Source organism: Dufourea novaeangliae, unplaced genomic scaffold (assembly GCF_001272555.1).
Source record: "Dufourea novaeangliae isolate 0120121106 unplaced genomic scaffold, ASM127255v1 scaffold14, whole genome shotgun sequence".
Lineage (NCBI taxonomy): Eukaryota > Metazoa > Arthropoda > Insecta > Hymenoptera > Halictidae > Dufourea > Dufourea novaeangliae.
The window spans coordinates 1,489,611-1,502,698 of NW_015373890.1; the positions used below are offsets into that span (position 1 = coordinate 1,489,611).

General features: G+C 41.8%; 1 protein-coding gene across 1 annotated transcript in view; it reads right to left on the bottom strand.

Moving 5' to 3' along the window:
* LOC107185929 (ADAMTS-like protein 3) overlaps nt 1-13,088 on the bottom strand; it is a 52,966-nt gene that overhangs the window by 7,659 nt on the left and 32,219 nt on the right. The window contains exons 7-11 of the mRNA XM_015573709.1: nt 8,032-8,173; nt 7,123-7,216; nt 3,427-3,818; nt 1,980-2,109; nt 645-858 (exon numbers count right to left, since the gene is read on the bottom strand). Coding sequence (XP_015429195.1) covers nt 645-858; nt 1,980-2,109; nt 3,427-3,818; nt 7,123-7,216; nt 8,032-8,173 — 972 coding nt within the window. The remainder of the gene's footprint in view (nt 1-644; nt 859-1,979; nt 2,110-3,426; nt 3,819-7,122; nt 7,217-8,031; nt 8,174-13,088) is intronic.

The following is a 13,088-nucleotide window of genomic DNA, read 5'->3' on the forward strand; positions in this document are numbered from 1 at the left end:
TGGGTTCATAACTTGTGGGGTAGATATACTCGTTAAATGATGAAAAAAGGGCCTAATAATCATGGGTCGAAAAATTAATAGTTTCGAAGTTATAACCAATTCTTTGTTTCGGTTAAAACACGTGAGTTTCTTTGTTTTGGAGCTATCGTACCGTAGGGAAACAATGGATTACCTTATCATTTCTGCGTTTCCTGATTACAACAGGTTTTCTAGAATTCCTATTAGTTTCTTTTTACAATTCTTTACATTGTTTCCATATGGTACGATAGCTCCCGGGCTGAGAATAACTTTGAAAATATTAATTTTTAGACCCTTGTTTAATAGGACTTTTTTTTTCATCATTTGGGAAGTATTATCTATCCTAGAAGTTATTAACCCCTTTTTTTGTTTCACCATATATATCTTCTCCCTTCTTTATCACGATTTTTCAATACTTGTCTTTCGATACCAATTCAATTAACCCGGTCTGATGAATTAGGCACCCGTTTCGTTGTTTTTCTTATTAATGTTCTAGGTATTCTTTGAATATAATATTCGATTTCGTATTTCATTGGAGTAAAAATCAAGGTTATAGCAGTTATTTGAATTCGTTCGTCGAACAAGGCAAGTTGTTCCTAGTCGGTTAGATTTATCGGAGAATGTACCTTGCCCCATTCACCCGTGCTCCATTTTGGAGGGCAATCCCATACGTTGCAATATCGCCTGTCGGCCGGCGGTGGTTGCGGGCACATCTTCTGCGGCACGGGCACCGTTTTACCGGTGGAGCCACGTATCACCTCGTGTATGCATGTGACATCCCGTGTCTGTATACCGATTCCGCATGGGCTCAGACACGGCGAGAATTCGCTCATGTTCCACCTGTGGATGACAATTGATTGCAATAATCGAACCCCTCTTGCGTGTACCGTGCAGCGCTTGAAACATTCCAGTCTCATCGGTGATTAATATATTATCAATAATACAGGGTGTCATGAAATGAAAATAACTATTTGAAATAAATTATTTCGAAAGTTTCTTTTTAAAACTGTTATTTGAAAATAAAAATATTATCGATTCATTTGAAATAATAGCAATTTTTAATGATTAAGTATTTTGTTATTTTTGTATTTCACATTTGACAAAAGAAATAATAATCAAAATAATATGCAACTAAAAGATTTTGTTTGAAGAAATCATTATAGCAATAGCAGCAGAACCCACTCTTCGAAAAGCTCAACCGTGAGAGATGTTTGTCTGGGTCCATCTAATATTGTCGCGAAAGAAAATAATCGATCCCCTGATGTGGAAGATGGAGGAGGGGTGTTACTCTTCAGAAAAATGTCAACAAACCACACTCAGATGTAGTCACCTGATATAATTTCGAAGAACAATTTCACAATTATTTCTAAGAATTATTTCAAATGATTAGAAAATAAAATAACATGTTATTCGAAATAGTATTTCAAATAATGTTATTTTAGGCATGATCACAGGCATGGAAATAATTATGAAAATAAATAATAGGTTATTTACAATAATATTTCAAATAGTATCATTTCTGGTGTCACGTAACTGGTAGTACAGCTGAAAAAATAAGTCGATAATATAGAATAAAATTTCTTCACTCGAATCTTTTTGAAAATCTGCTGGTTATACGTGATATTGAATGGGACTTGGCTAGCGCGTCTGTTCATTGCACTCAGTTTCTACTTACTACCATGGACAAATACACGCGTGTCAAATGAATTTGCTAAATATTTTTATTTCTTATTTTGGCACGAAGTATCATATTGAAAAAATTCTATTCTACATTTTCGACTTATTTTTTCACGTAGAACCACCTCCTACTCTACACACGTAACCCTGTATATTATCAACCATAAACTCTGTCGTAAATGTCCGAGTTAATCAGATTTCTACCCACTTTAGAAATTTGATTAACCAAGTGCATTGGTTTTCTCTTTGTGTAATATTTCTTCCAATTAATCTTCTAACGTTACCTCGGTGGACAAGGATGATCATTGCAGACCCTTATCCTCGCTTCCGGTCTGGTCTCCGTTGTACACAGCAGAGGTATCACCGTTTTACCCGTGTCGTCGCGCACGCAATTTATTAGCAGCTCCTGCACACCTGGAAGATCAAAAGCACGGTCTGTACCTGGACCCACGAATGGAACGTCCGTTGTATTAGTACGTCTTTGTCCCAGCGACAAACAAAATTGACACAGACTGGTCGCCTTTAACACATCTAGGGACGCTAAATGTCGTTAATTACACTATCGCATTGAATTATCCTAGGAAATTAAACGCTCCTAGTGAAACAAATCCCAGTTCCGTTAATCCTTTTGTATTTAATTGTCGATAATACCTTGACTTATGTCTCCAGTCGATTATCGGCGATAAAGTACAGTGTTCATGGAATATGGACCGATACCAATGTTGCATTCAAAGTATAAAATTCTATTGAAAGATTTCCTGAACGTCGAGACCGATTGTGGAAGAAGTATTTTGTAATTTGGACTTTCAAGAAAGTTACACGAAGTTAATAATTTATAAGTTCTCAGTTGTAATTAATTAATCTTATACACTTTAAGCTTCGTTATCTGGATAAAAGTTCGGCAACTTTTATGGTCGTGAAAAAGGATAGCAAAAGTTATTATCCATTAACGGAATATTTCGCATTTCTGCATTCGCTCAGTTTATTCTCCTCGGTTTAAAGAACAACCGGAAATACTAGAAAATAGTTTAACCAACCGCTCCCCGAAACCTCTGACACACGGCAATCAAAGACCACGTTCTGCTTATCTTTGCCCCAGACTTTCAAAGTTTTCGCCGCGGATTTGCATTCTGTCTCCATGTAGCTGCCATTAAATTTCGAGCCCCGTGGACTTGTTCCACTCTTAGCCACGACGGCTCCCGCAATTTCACCGAAACTAACGTACTGTTCCACACGGAAGTGTACCTGCGTTCTATTACCATAAACATAGAGGAAATTCGTTTTCGTTTAATTTTTGGACATAGCAATGACACGTGTGTACACTTCTGCTCATGAGTAGCAGGATATTTGTCGTAGTTATGTTATTATTTAAATCTACTCCCATATATTTGTGAATATTTCGAACTCAAGGTCACACGAAGGTCATACTTTTGTAGGTCATTAAATTGTTCTTGACTTCAATTACTACACCACGACGATAAGAAAACGTAGTTCTGTAAAAAAATGACCTTGAAAAAAATTGTTTGCTAATCACAGTATTTATCCCTCCCCCCCACCAAATAATTCTTCCTCTCACATTTCTTTCTGTCATCAAAAGCAAGTGAGATATTTATGGTACTCACGTTAGATGGGATACCTCGTATAGCGGAAATTATTAGTGCTTCAACCCAATATGATCTGCTAAAATGCTAAAGGGTAAATTGTCCCAAATTATTTGCACCTGCCCCTTACCTCCTAGACAAGTGGCGCTGCAAGGTGTGTAGCCAGTCTCCTTCCACGAGTACGTGGTCTGCACGTCGCTTCCGGGAGCCACTTTGATCCCGGAATCGTAGCCACTTCCGCTGGAACCGCCAGCCGATGATCTGTAGGTGTCGGTCAGGCTAGGCTCCGCGTATCCGCTGTCTCCGACCGCGTCGATCCCGTACGATAGGCTGTTCTCCAGCATACCACACGGTTCCATAACGCATTTTTCCGTCTCGATCGGCTTTGGCCCGGAGCACTGTCGGTCAGGCAGATCGGCGACGGTCCGACTGAACTCGAGGAATATCTTGCAACGAACGTCCCGATGTCGGATCCCCTCGCCGCAAGTGACGCTGCACGGCGACCATTGGTCGGCGATGAACCTGGAGGGTGGTCGTTTCGTTTGATGATTCGAGCGGTTCGAAAACGTCCCTCGACCGAAACGGTACCTTGCGTCCCGGTAGCTGGCACGGTTTGCCTTGGACTTTTGGCTCGGTGTGATTTTTCAGTTGGATTTGGAAGGACGGATGATTTTTGTTATGTCTGATGAGATTTGGGGTAGAGGCGAAAGGGTGCGCCATGTTTAGTCCTGGTATCTTTGAAACCTCTATGCTTTGGTTTGGTAGTTATGTTGGGAAGTTTTATACGATTAAAAGGAGCAAATCTTGAATCATTACTATTTTCTGCAAGTTAATATTCGAAATGGTGCACTCAGATTGAATAGAATAGAGTGACTAGCACTATGCATACTATATCTATAGAACTGCCATATTCATTACGAACATTTCAAAAAAAAATACTATAATATTTGCATTTTTATAAGAATTGATTGACGTTCGTTTGGATACGTTCTCTTTATGCAAAATATCGTGACATACAGAACGAGTGATCGAGCCATAAGAGGGTTAAATGGATTAATATTGGACAATCGGTATTTTCAGCAACACGCAATGTCACTGTCTATAGTTAGCTTTATGGCATCAATATTTATTTCATTGCCTCTAGTAGAAAAATATGATAAACTTGTGAACGTGAAAGCAGCTGATTTTACGCGAATATATTCCTGTCTTTTTATCCTCCAGTCAAACCTCGCGATGTGCACGACACGAGGATTTTATCGGACCGCCTGCAGCTATTCGTGGTTCCTAAAGCGACGCGTGCACGTCTGTCGCGTCATCGATTAAACTGAATAAATATCGGCCGATTATTCCGGAATCACCGTTTTTAGCTCCCTCCCACACTCTCTCTCTGTCGTTCTCTTCGTCCATTCAACACGGTCTCAAACGGACCATTCAAATTTATCCCAGAGTACTTACTTTCGTCCACCAATCAATGATTTTTAACCACAAAAAGCCTTTTCAATACTGCTTCTCCCGTCTCATAACGCGGCCAGGTCTGATCGAATTTAACTGACACGAAACGAGTTTTATACGTCGTTTACCACACACGTTTTCGAAATAGATCGACTGTCAATTGGCCGATTAAACGGACAAACTTTTATTGAACATTTTTATATAATGGCGGGTGTGTCGGCTGATAGGTCACTGAAAAAAGGATCCTCGACGTTAGAAGAATTCATAGGCTCGAAATCGTTGTTAAGTACTAGTGCCTCGTCTAAGATAAAAGCCCACAGAGATGTATCTGGTACCGCTAATGGTGTTTTGTTGAAACGGGTTTTAATTAAATGATAGCCATTTTCTTGTGTTGATAGATATATAGCTCAATTTTTCAGAAATTACTAAGGAAATAACATATAATAAGATGTATATGTTGAATTTCTAATAAACAACAATTCTGCATATACAAAAAATTTGTTTAATTTTCCCTCTTATTTAACAGTGAAAGGTATGTATTATAACTCCTTATACTCGATTGGCAGAGCTCGAGGAGAGGACAGTTCTACGTTATAAATTATGCATGCTAAGCCTACGGGGTGGGGGGTTACTGTTGGAATAACGCAAGCTAGAAAATCGGAGGAGGGACGAGGTGAAAACATCAGCGGAGAAAGGCCGTACGATAATAGTCTACGGTAACATTATCATCGTAAGTCTATGCTAATGCTTGTTCTACGGCATTCGCGTTATGCGCTAATTAAATCACGGTAAATCTCGTAATCTCATAAATGCACTAGGAGCAAGAGGCGGGAAAAAGTTGAGCGAAAGAAACAGAAAAAAAAGGAAATGGGGGTGGAGGAGGATGGCGGCGTGGTTTGGGGAGGATTAAGCTCCGTTGAATTTCCAGCGGAGGGTAGGAGAATTCAACTTGGAAAACTGTTGCGCGTCAGCAGAAAATGGACCCTGTCGCGAAACTATTCCCCCCCTTGGTTCGCCGACAAAAAAACTCTACCGGTTCTCTTCAGAAACGAACGGTATAAACATTATCATTAAATTAAACTACTAATCGTCCTCCACACAGAATTCTTGCTGACGCACCGTATCCGAGACAGAAGAATCTGAGGGATTAAAGTTGGGTTTATGCGCACCGATATAATACGGAAGATTGTTTATTCTATACACTGCGTGGGATAACTGCAAAGCCACCACAAAATTTTGCAATTGTTATGTATTGTGGTTGAAATAAAAACGAACCAAGTATGCCAGTTAGTGTTATACAGTTAGTGTTTTCCGGGAGATACGTTCTTAACTAATTAACTAACTAACTAGTCCATTTCCGGGTCCTCCAACATTTTTCTTACACCCTGTATAAATTAGCTAGTCGATAATGGCCATTCGTTAGCATAACAATAATTCCTGTTTTCATAAATTGGCACAGAAAATAACGTGAATCTACACAAACGTCTGCAATTTGCTGATAATAAATCGATCTGATGGACCTACCACCCCCGCCCCTACAAGCACAGGTGTATTGACTCGAAGTATCAAACGAGTGGAACGAATAAAAAACGGTACACACGTCTGTTCTTTGATCGAAGGTAAAACGTTCAGCGGTAAGTCATCCCGGAAGCTGGGAAGAGGATGGTGCCTATGGGGCAAATGCTTCTAAAACTCGTTTTAGCCCTGATTTTTCATCCCCCTCCCCGAAAACGAGGAAGCGTCGTCGGACTTCGCGGTTCTACGCGGCGAGTTACAAAAGTGTGCGGGGAATCTACGAGAGGAGCAACGGCGCGCAGGGGTTGGTGGTTCGGTAACAAAGAAAAAACAGAGAAAAATTTGTCGAGAAGGTAGCTAGAGAGTCAGCAGTGTGCCTCGCGCTGTCTGGAAGCGGGGATGGTGGTGCTCGAAGCTTCGGATAGGGTAGACGGAAGTGCCGTAAGAGGAGCGTAAAGAAAAAAGAAGAAGAATAAGACGAAAGAAGAAAAATAGAGAGAAAGAGGTTGGGTGCCGGTGAAACGGGAAATCGAAGAAGAATAAGAAAAGAAACAGAAAAGACAGAGAAGAAAGAGTTCAAAGTGATCGAAGAAAGAGACACCAGTAATGGGATACCTCAGATACAACCAGCCACAGGCAAAGTAGATCGTATATCTGTCGGGACAGACCAATTGACGTCAAGAAATCAATTCTTTTAACACGGAGAGAGATTTCTATCTAGCTTGTTGTATGTAAGTCGTTTTTTTTTTCTTTTGCTCGATGCAAAAAAAGGGCAAGCGACGAGAAGCTCTAAGAACAAGTCTACGCACGCCACGTGTTTATGTGTGTGTGTGTTTTAGCGATCGTTTGTGGTACTCACGTGGATTCCGAAGGTATCGGCTGGTCGATCAGCTTCTCCGAGACCGGCGGGGGAGGATACGGTTGCATCAGGGGTTGAGTCATTTCCTCGCCATCTGAATGGAAACGTTCGATAGTCTGTAATCTTGTCCGGCGGGTTCGATTCGTTTTTAGGAAAGTACGTATCAGTGTCAAGCTACGGTTACGATGAGAAACGTACATTTGTACGGCTTCTCGCTAACATATACATAGTATTTTATTTCAATTTACTACAAGCAATTTTACCGTTTATTATTTTTGTAACGAACAACCAATTTTTCTGATTTATTTATCGCATCGATAGTGTTCATCAGGTTTTATTGCATATAGGATCTTACACGCTGCACCCCTCCCTTTAAATAGTACTAATTAAAATACACCTACAGAATACTTTTAGGTTCAATTTTACACTGTATTCTGTGATGAAGACAAGTGTCATTATTAGACTGCGGATTTTATGCATTTATAGTCAATAGGGATTTGTGTAATACAAAAGAGAAAAAACTTTCCTCCAGTGCAATGTATTTTCTACTTTATTCTAAACACAATAAAATATTTCAGAGAAGAAAGAAATTCCTATCCTTGCTGTTGTCTTAAAAAATTACTTTAAAAAATGTAATTTTGCATAAAAATCCGCAGTCTAGTCATTATTATTACACTGACAATGGAAGAGAAGACATTCCAGTGTGTGCCAAAGTGATCTGATATTAAAGTAGATGCTTTTAGTTTCGGATATTCATACTTGATGTACACTGACTGTAATATCACATTCTTTCGGATTGTATCCCCCAGTTCAGAAACATCCTGCATATGCGTGCTCTTGCGGCCAGAATGCCATGGAAATGGTACAGGATCAAGGTGCAAGGGGAATGTAAACATAAATAAAACTTACATATCGGACAGGCGACGCCTGTTTTGCACTCCTGCTCGGTGTGCGGTCGTTCTGCTGGATCGCAGTCCTTCGAGATCGAGCCGGCCGCGTCCATGCACTCGATTGTCCTCGTCCTGATGCCGACGCCGCAGGTCACGGAACACTATCGATCAGAACCGGGGAAAAGTAAATTTCATGCTGCCGGCAAATTGCCTCGAAACGTGAAGCTGCCTGGGGGTGGAGAGAGAGCGTGATGCAGCGAAAGAAACCGGAACGCGGGTGAAATAATTAAGGGGTTCTTTTCTACTGCTTTCCGTGGCCGACGGGAAAAATCGAATTTTCTTCGGTGCATTCTCTTCTAATAGCGTGTAATGATTGATACACTCGCGATCCCGTAAATTGCAGAGCTGTTCTGTTCACGTGTTACTTTCGAAGCAACGATAGAGCTGTAATGATATTCAGCTATTCGATCCTTCATAGTTACTGTTAGAGGGAAATTCATTTGTAAAGTATTTTCGGGAAAAATGTCAAAGGATAGCGAAGCTTCTATTACAGCTCGTGAATCCAGATAAAGTTATACGAAGAACCTGACGTTCTTTTCACAAATACGCGAAACTTCGTAGAGATACACTTTCGTAAGTTCTGTTTCTTTCATTGCGAGAGGTTCAGATAAATCGAGCAATTTCCACGAATGGGACATTGATTAATTAATTCGGACGGGAAGAAATTTACCGTGCCTCTCGGGTTGATTAATGTTTCGTTCATTTAAAAGACTTATGAAAGGACCTGATAATATAAGTAATGATATTTTCCTGCTCGTAGGAACCACAGACTGGCCGTGGCTATTGTTCGGGGAGATATCTTGAGAAAAGGGGTAGGTTAACTCTGCGTTTCGTTTAATTTTCGAGCTTTTATTTCGCCGAATGTGAACAGCTTAACTCGAAACGCGTCTTTTACGAAACGGGCGGGGATAGGAATAGAGTACGGGGTCAAGATAATACTACCATCCCGGGCCCGGATAAAATCTATAGAAATAGGGCGAACTGGGAGAAGACAAAGAAAAAGGCAAAACGATGGAACAATAAACTCTCGTGGGCGCTACCCGTGGAATTTAATTTCAGTATAGTAAGTGGTATTCGCAAGATTCCGGTACTAACGTTCGAAAGATTTAAAAGATCTACCCAGGGCAACACGAGTCCGCGGAGATCATTATCGGGGTGAGGTGCCCTGCCAGTCGACCAGCCCCGAACGATCATTCTGACTTCAATATTCTATATAATTTTAAATTATTTATGTACACAGAAAAACACTGTTTCAATAGGTCGTCTAACAAATAAACGTTAAAATATTTCTATTAACGTGTATTCTACTGTAACTATACAGGGTGAACCACGAATCGTGATCAGTAGAGATTACTCTGTTATTATCAGTCCGATCGAAAATGTTTTCATCAGGTATAGCATGGTTTCAAGAGACCTGTAACGTGATTATAGCAAATTTTTTGTCAACTCATTTTTTTCATGATTTTTCAAGGTTACCTTCAATTTTTTGCAAATACTCCTATAATCTTTTTACGCCTAACACATGTTATGTTATGATACTTACCGAATTTGTCTTGAAATCCTCTAACAGATAGGCGTAAAAAAATTGTAGGTGTATTTGCACAAAATTGAAGGTGACCTCGAAAAATCATGAAAAAAATGGGTTGATAAAAAATTTGCTACAATCACGTTAAAGCTATCTTGAAACCATACTATACCTGATAAAAACATTTTCGATTGGACTGGTAATAACAGAGTAATCTCTACTGGTGGCACAATAAAATTTACAATAACTGACAACATTGACCTACCCCTACAGGCAAGTAGCTCCTGGTCTCCCCTACCTATCCAGGAACAAAAAATATTGTTCCCATTTATTCGAAATGTGATCGGAAAGTTGTCACAAACTGTCGCGTGTTTGCGATCATCGAGACGGAGGGAGTCGAAAGAACGACGGCAAATTCCCGTCTGTGATAGTGTACGGAAGTGGCAAGCCGAATTGATTAGCACCAAAAGAGGATCGAAGTCGTCCTTTTCCACGGTCTGGCCTCCGTCGGTCTCTCGTCCGTGTCGCCGGCTTCTTCACTATCCCGGACCGATCGGATTCGCCTTTTATGTCGGGCCAAATCGGAGCCGAATCTCAAGTGGCAGGTACCATTTTCAGCGTGCCTGTTCATGGGGCGACGCTCGGTTCGAGGCGGTACCCGGTGGCCTCAAACTTCTCTCAGCCAGAATAAAGTCCCGCCCGATCGGGAAAGTAAGGAGCCCGAAGAGCGGGGAGCTTGAGCGGTTTAGATGGAAGAGGGGAGGGGGCAGGAGCGGAGAAGGACGGATGGGACAAAAAGGCCTTGGATGCCGGAGCTATCGTTCAAGACGTCGAAGGTGGAAAGGTGACATGAACGGAAAAGCGGAAACCCGCTCGACTTAGGCACTCTGCCTTCTCTTTCAACTCCCTCCTCCTTGTCTCACTCCCCAGCACCGTTCGGTGTTTGCTTCTGTCCCCGTTTCACCTCTCGGCTCGATCACCTTTTTTACTTTTCCAACCTTCTGCCTCTCTTCACCTCTTTTCAGAGTCTTCTTGTTTAACCCATTTCATTCGCGTCGTTTTACGTCGATTTCTTTTCTGTGCACGGTCGGGCCATGAGAGAGGATCGAGGACAATCTGTAAATGCGCGATGCTACTGATATCGTTAATAAAATCTCTTCGGCGGTATTGCGTACTGTCTTTCTTTTTGTATCGATACTTCCTTTTAATCTAGTTAAGTGGGCTATTATTCCTATGAATTTTGGTGAAAAGTTTGTCTGTTGACTGTTTATTAATCAATCTGGTAGCGAATACTTTTCACAATTATGACACGGAGTACTCAATTGCCTTTGGAGGAAATTTAGATTGTGCTTATTAGTTTTCTGTAGTTTTCTGAATATTGTTACCCACGTAGCTTTATAAGCAGTTGATCTTAAGTAACTGATTATTAACTTCTGGAACACCTCGAGATACACTACCAGCCGAAAGTGTGGAACCAGAGTTCACGGTTGATGGAACAGTAACTCATTACTCTGTTACGATACAATAAAAGTTATGGAATCGGTATATATATAAATCATTTCCAACCAGTTTTAGCACATTACTTTTATCAAATCGTTATAAAATAATATTATTCTCTTTCTTCAATTATCACGCCAAATCCCATATTTTTGGCCAGGTAGTGTATGCATACTTCATGGTTTCGAAAGATGAACAGTTTGTTTCATTCGCAGCCGATTAACAGACACGTTGATCGCTTGTACCGGTCATACTACGCGAATTACTGGATACGTTGACATCCCTATACAGCACCATAGGAAGCTTTACGCCGCCAAACATCACATCCGACACATAAACAGACAAATTCAAGTTACAGAATCGAATTCCCACGTAATCGATCCTCGTCATGGACCGCAACGGTTTCCAGCAACCCAACAATTCATTATCGGAAGTATCGTTTTCACTGCAATATATTGCAAACTTATAGTGTGTGTACTTCCGAGACTGAATGTATACACTCCCTCGCTTCACCAAACAATCCTCCCTTCAATCATTACTTCCTTCACTTTTACCTCTGTTTTGTTCCACTTTGTTTTTTCCTTCATCCACCGTTTCGTCCCTTTCCTCTTCCTCCCTCCTGGTTCCCTCTGTTTTCCAACTTCCACCCACCCCGATCTTCTCCCCGATGTTCCACCCCCTCCGTTCCTCGTCTTTTCATCCCTTTCCCCTCCCCACATCAGCGTCTTTCTCCAAGAATCCAACCCCATCCCCATTGGGGAAGCTCGAGGAGGAGGTCCGATATCGCAAGGAGTGCTTTAAGGAGCCCTGTGCTTTCAGTTCAATATTTGCATGGCTCCTGAGCTCACAAAAGAGAAATCTATCAATTCCTGTCTTCCGGAGGTAGGTGGGGGGTGGAGTGGGAGGAGGCGGTTTGCTCTCTCGCTCAGCCTCGGATGAAATCATTACCGTGCTGACGGGCATAAGAGGCCAGGGGCCTTTATGTATCGCTGGGCGAAAAGGATACCGACGCCATCTCCTCTCCCGGCTCCTGGCAGCCTGAGCCACCATTTCCGCCGTCGGAAAGAAGGCGCGCGGCCATTGTGTATCGATCAAGCGCGAGATGAGCCGTAAATCACACCGCGTGGACTATCGCCTTACAACGTGACCAAGCGGCTGCGGGGTGGGGAGATATATTTTTCGTGTCACGGTCTTTCGAAAGCACCTATCCTGTTTATGGCCGTCGTTATCGGTACCGGATAAGAACGAGCAGCTGAAAACTCCTGGTCGCCGATTGGTCCGCGTGCAACTATTTGCATTATTTGACAACACGGGCTTGTATACAGAGTGTACGAAAAGCACGGGTTTGAGACTTTAGGGGCTTATAGTACTGGATAAAAAAGGGACCACTTTTCTGATACTTTATATTTCTATTAGTTCTTAAGTTCAATTTAAAACCTTGATCCATTCGTTGATATGTCAAGAGTCCACTGTACTTAGATTCTTCGCCCTCTAGGGTATCCTGTACCGAATATCAACGTTCCCAAAATACAGTTCTACCACTCTGAATTCTCGAGTCAATTTCTTCTCGCAGATTAGACTCAATGCTTACACCGTCCGAACGTTAACGAGTCGTACATTATCACAAGCATAACCACGAACAGAATTCCACCATAACCGATCGTTTCTCGGGAATCTAACGTTCTTGGTTCACGGTGCCCGACCATGTCAGGATTAAATTAACAGCACTCCAAGCGGCTCTCGCTCTACCAACAGGCAAAAGATCCGAAGAGCTACAGAGTAATCTCCCAGCGGGCGACGAAAGAAAGAAAAATTTAACTTTCAATTTGCGACCGGGACCGTCGTTTTTTTCTCTCCTCTCCACCGGGTGGATCCTTTCCAGCTGTAATCGACGGACTGGCGGATCTTAAAATATTCCGTGCCCGTGGTGGGGACACGCATTATGGGTCCGCACGATTCCGCGAGATATCGCCCTCGCCTTTTCACGTATCGCG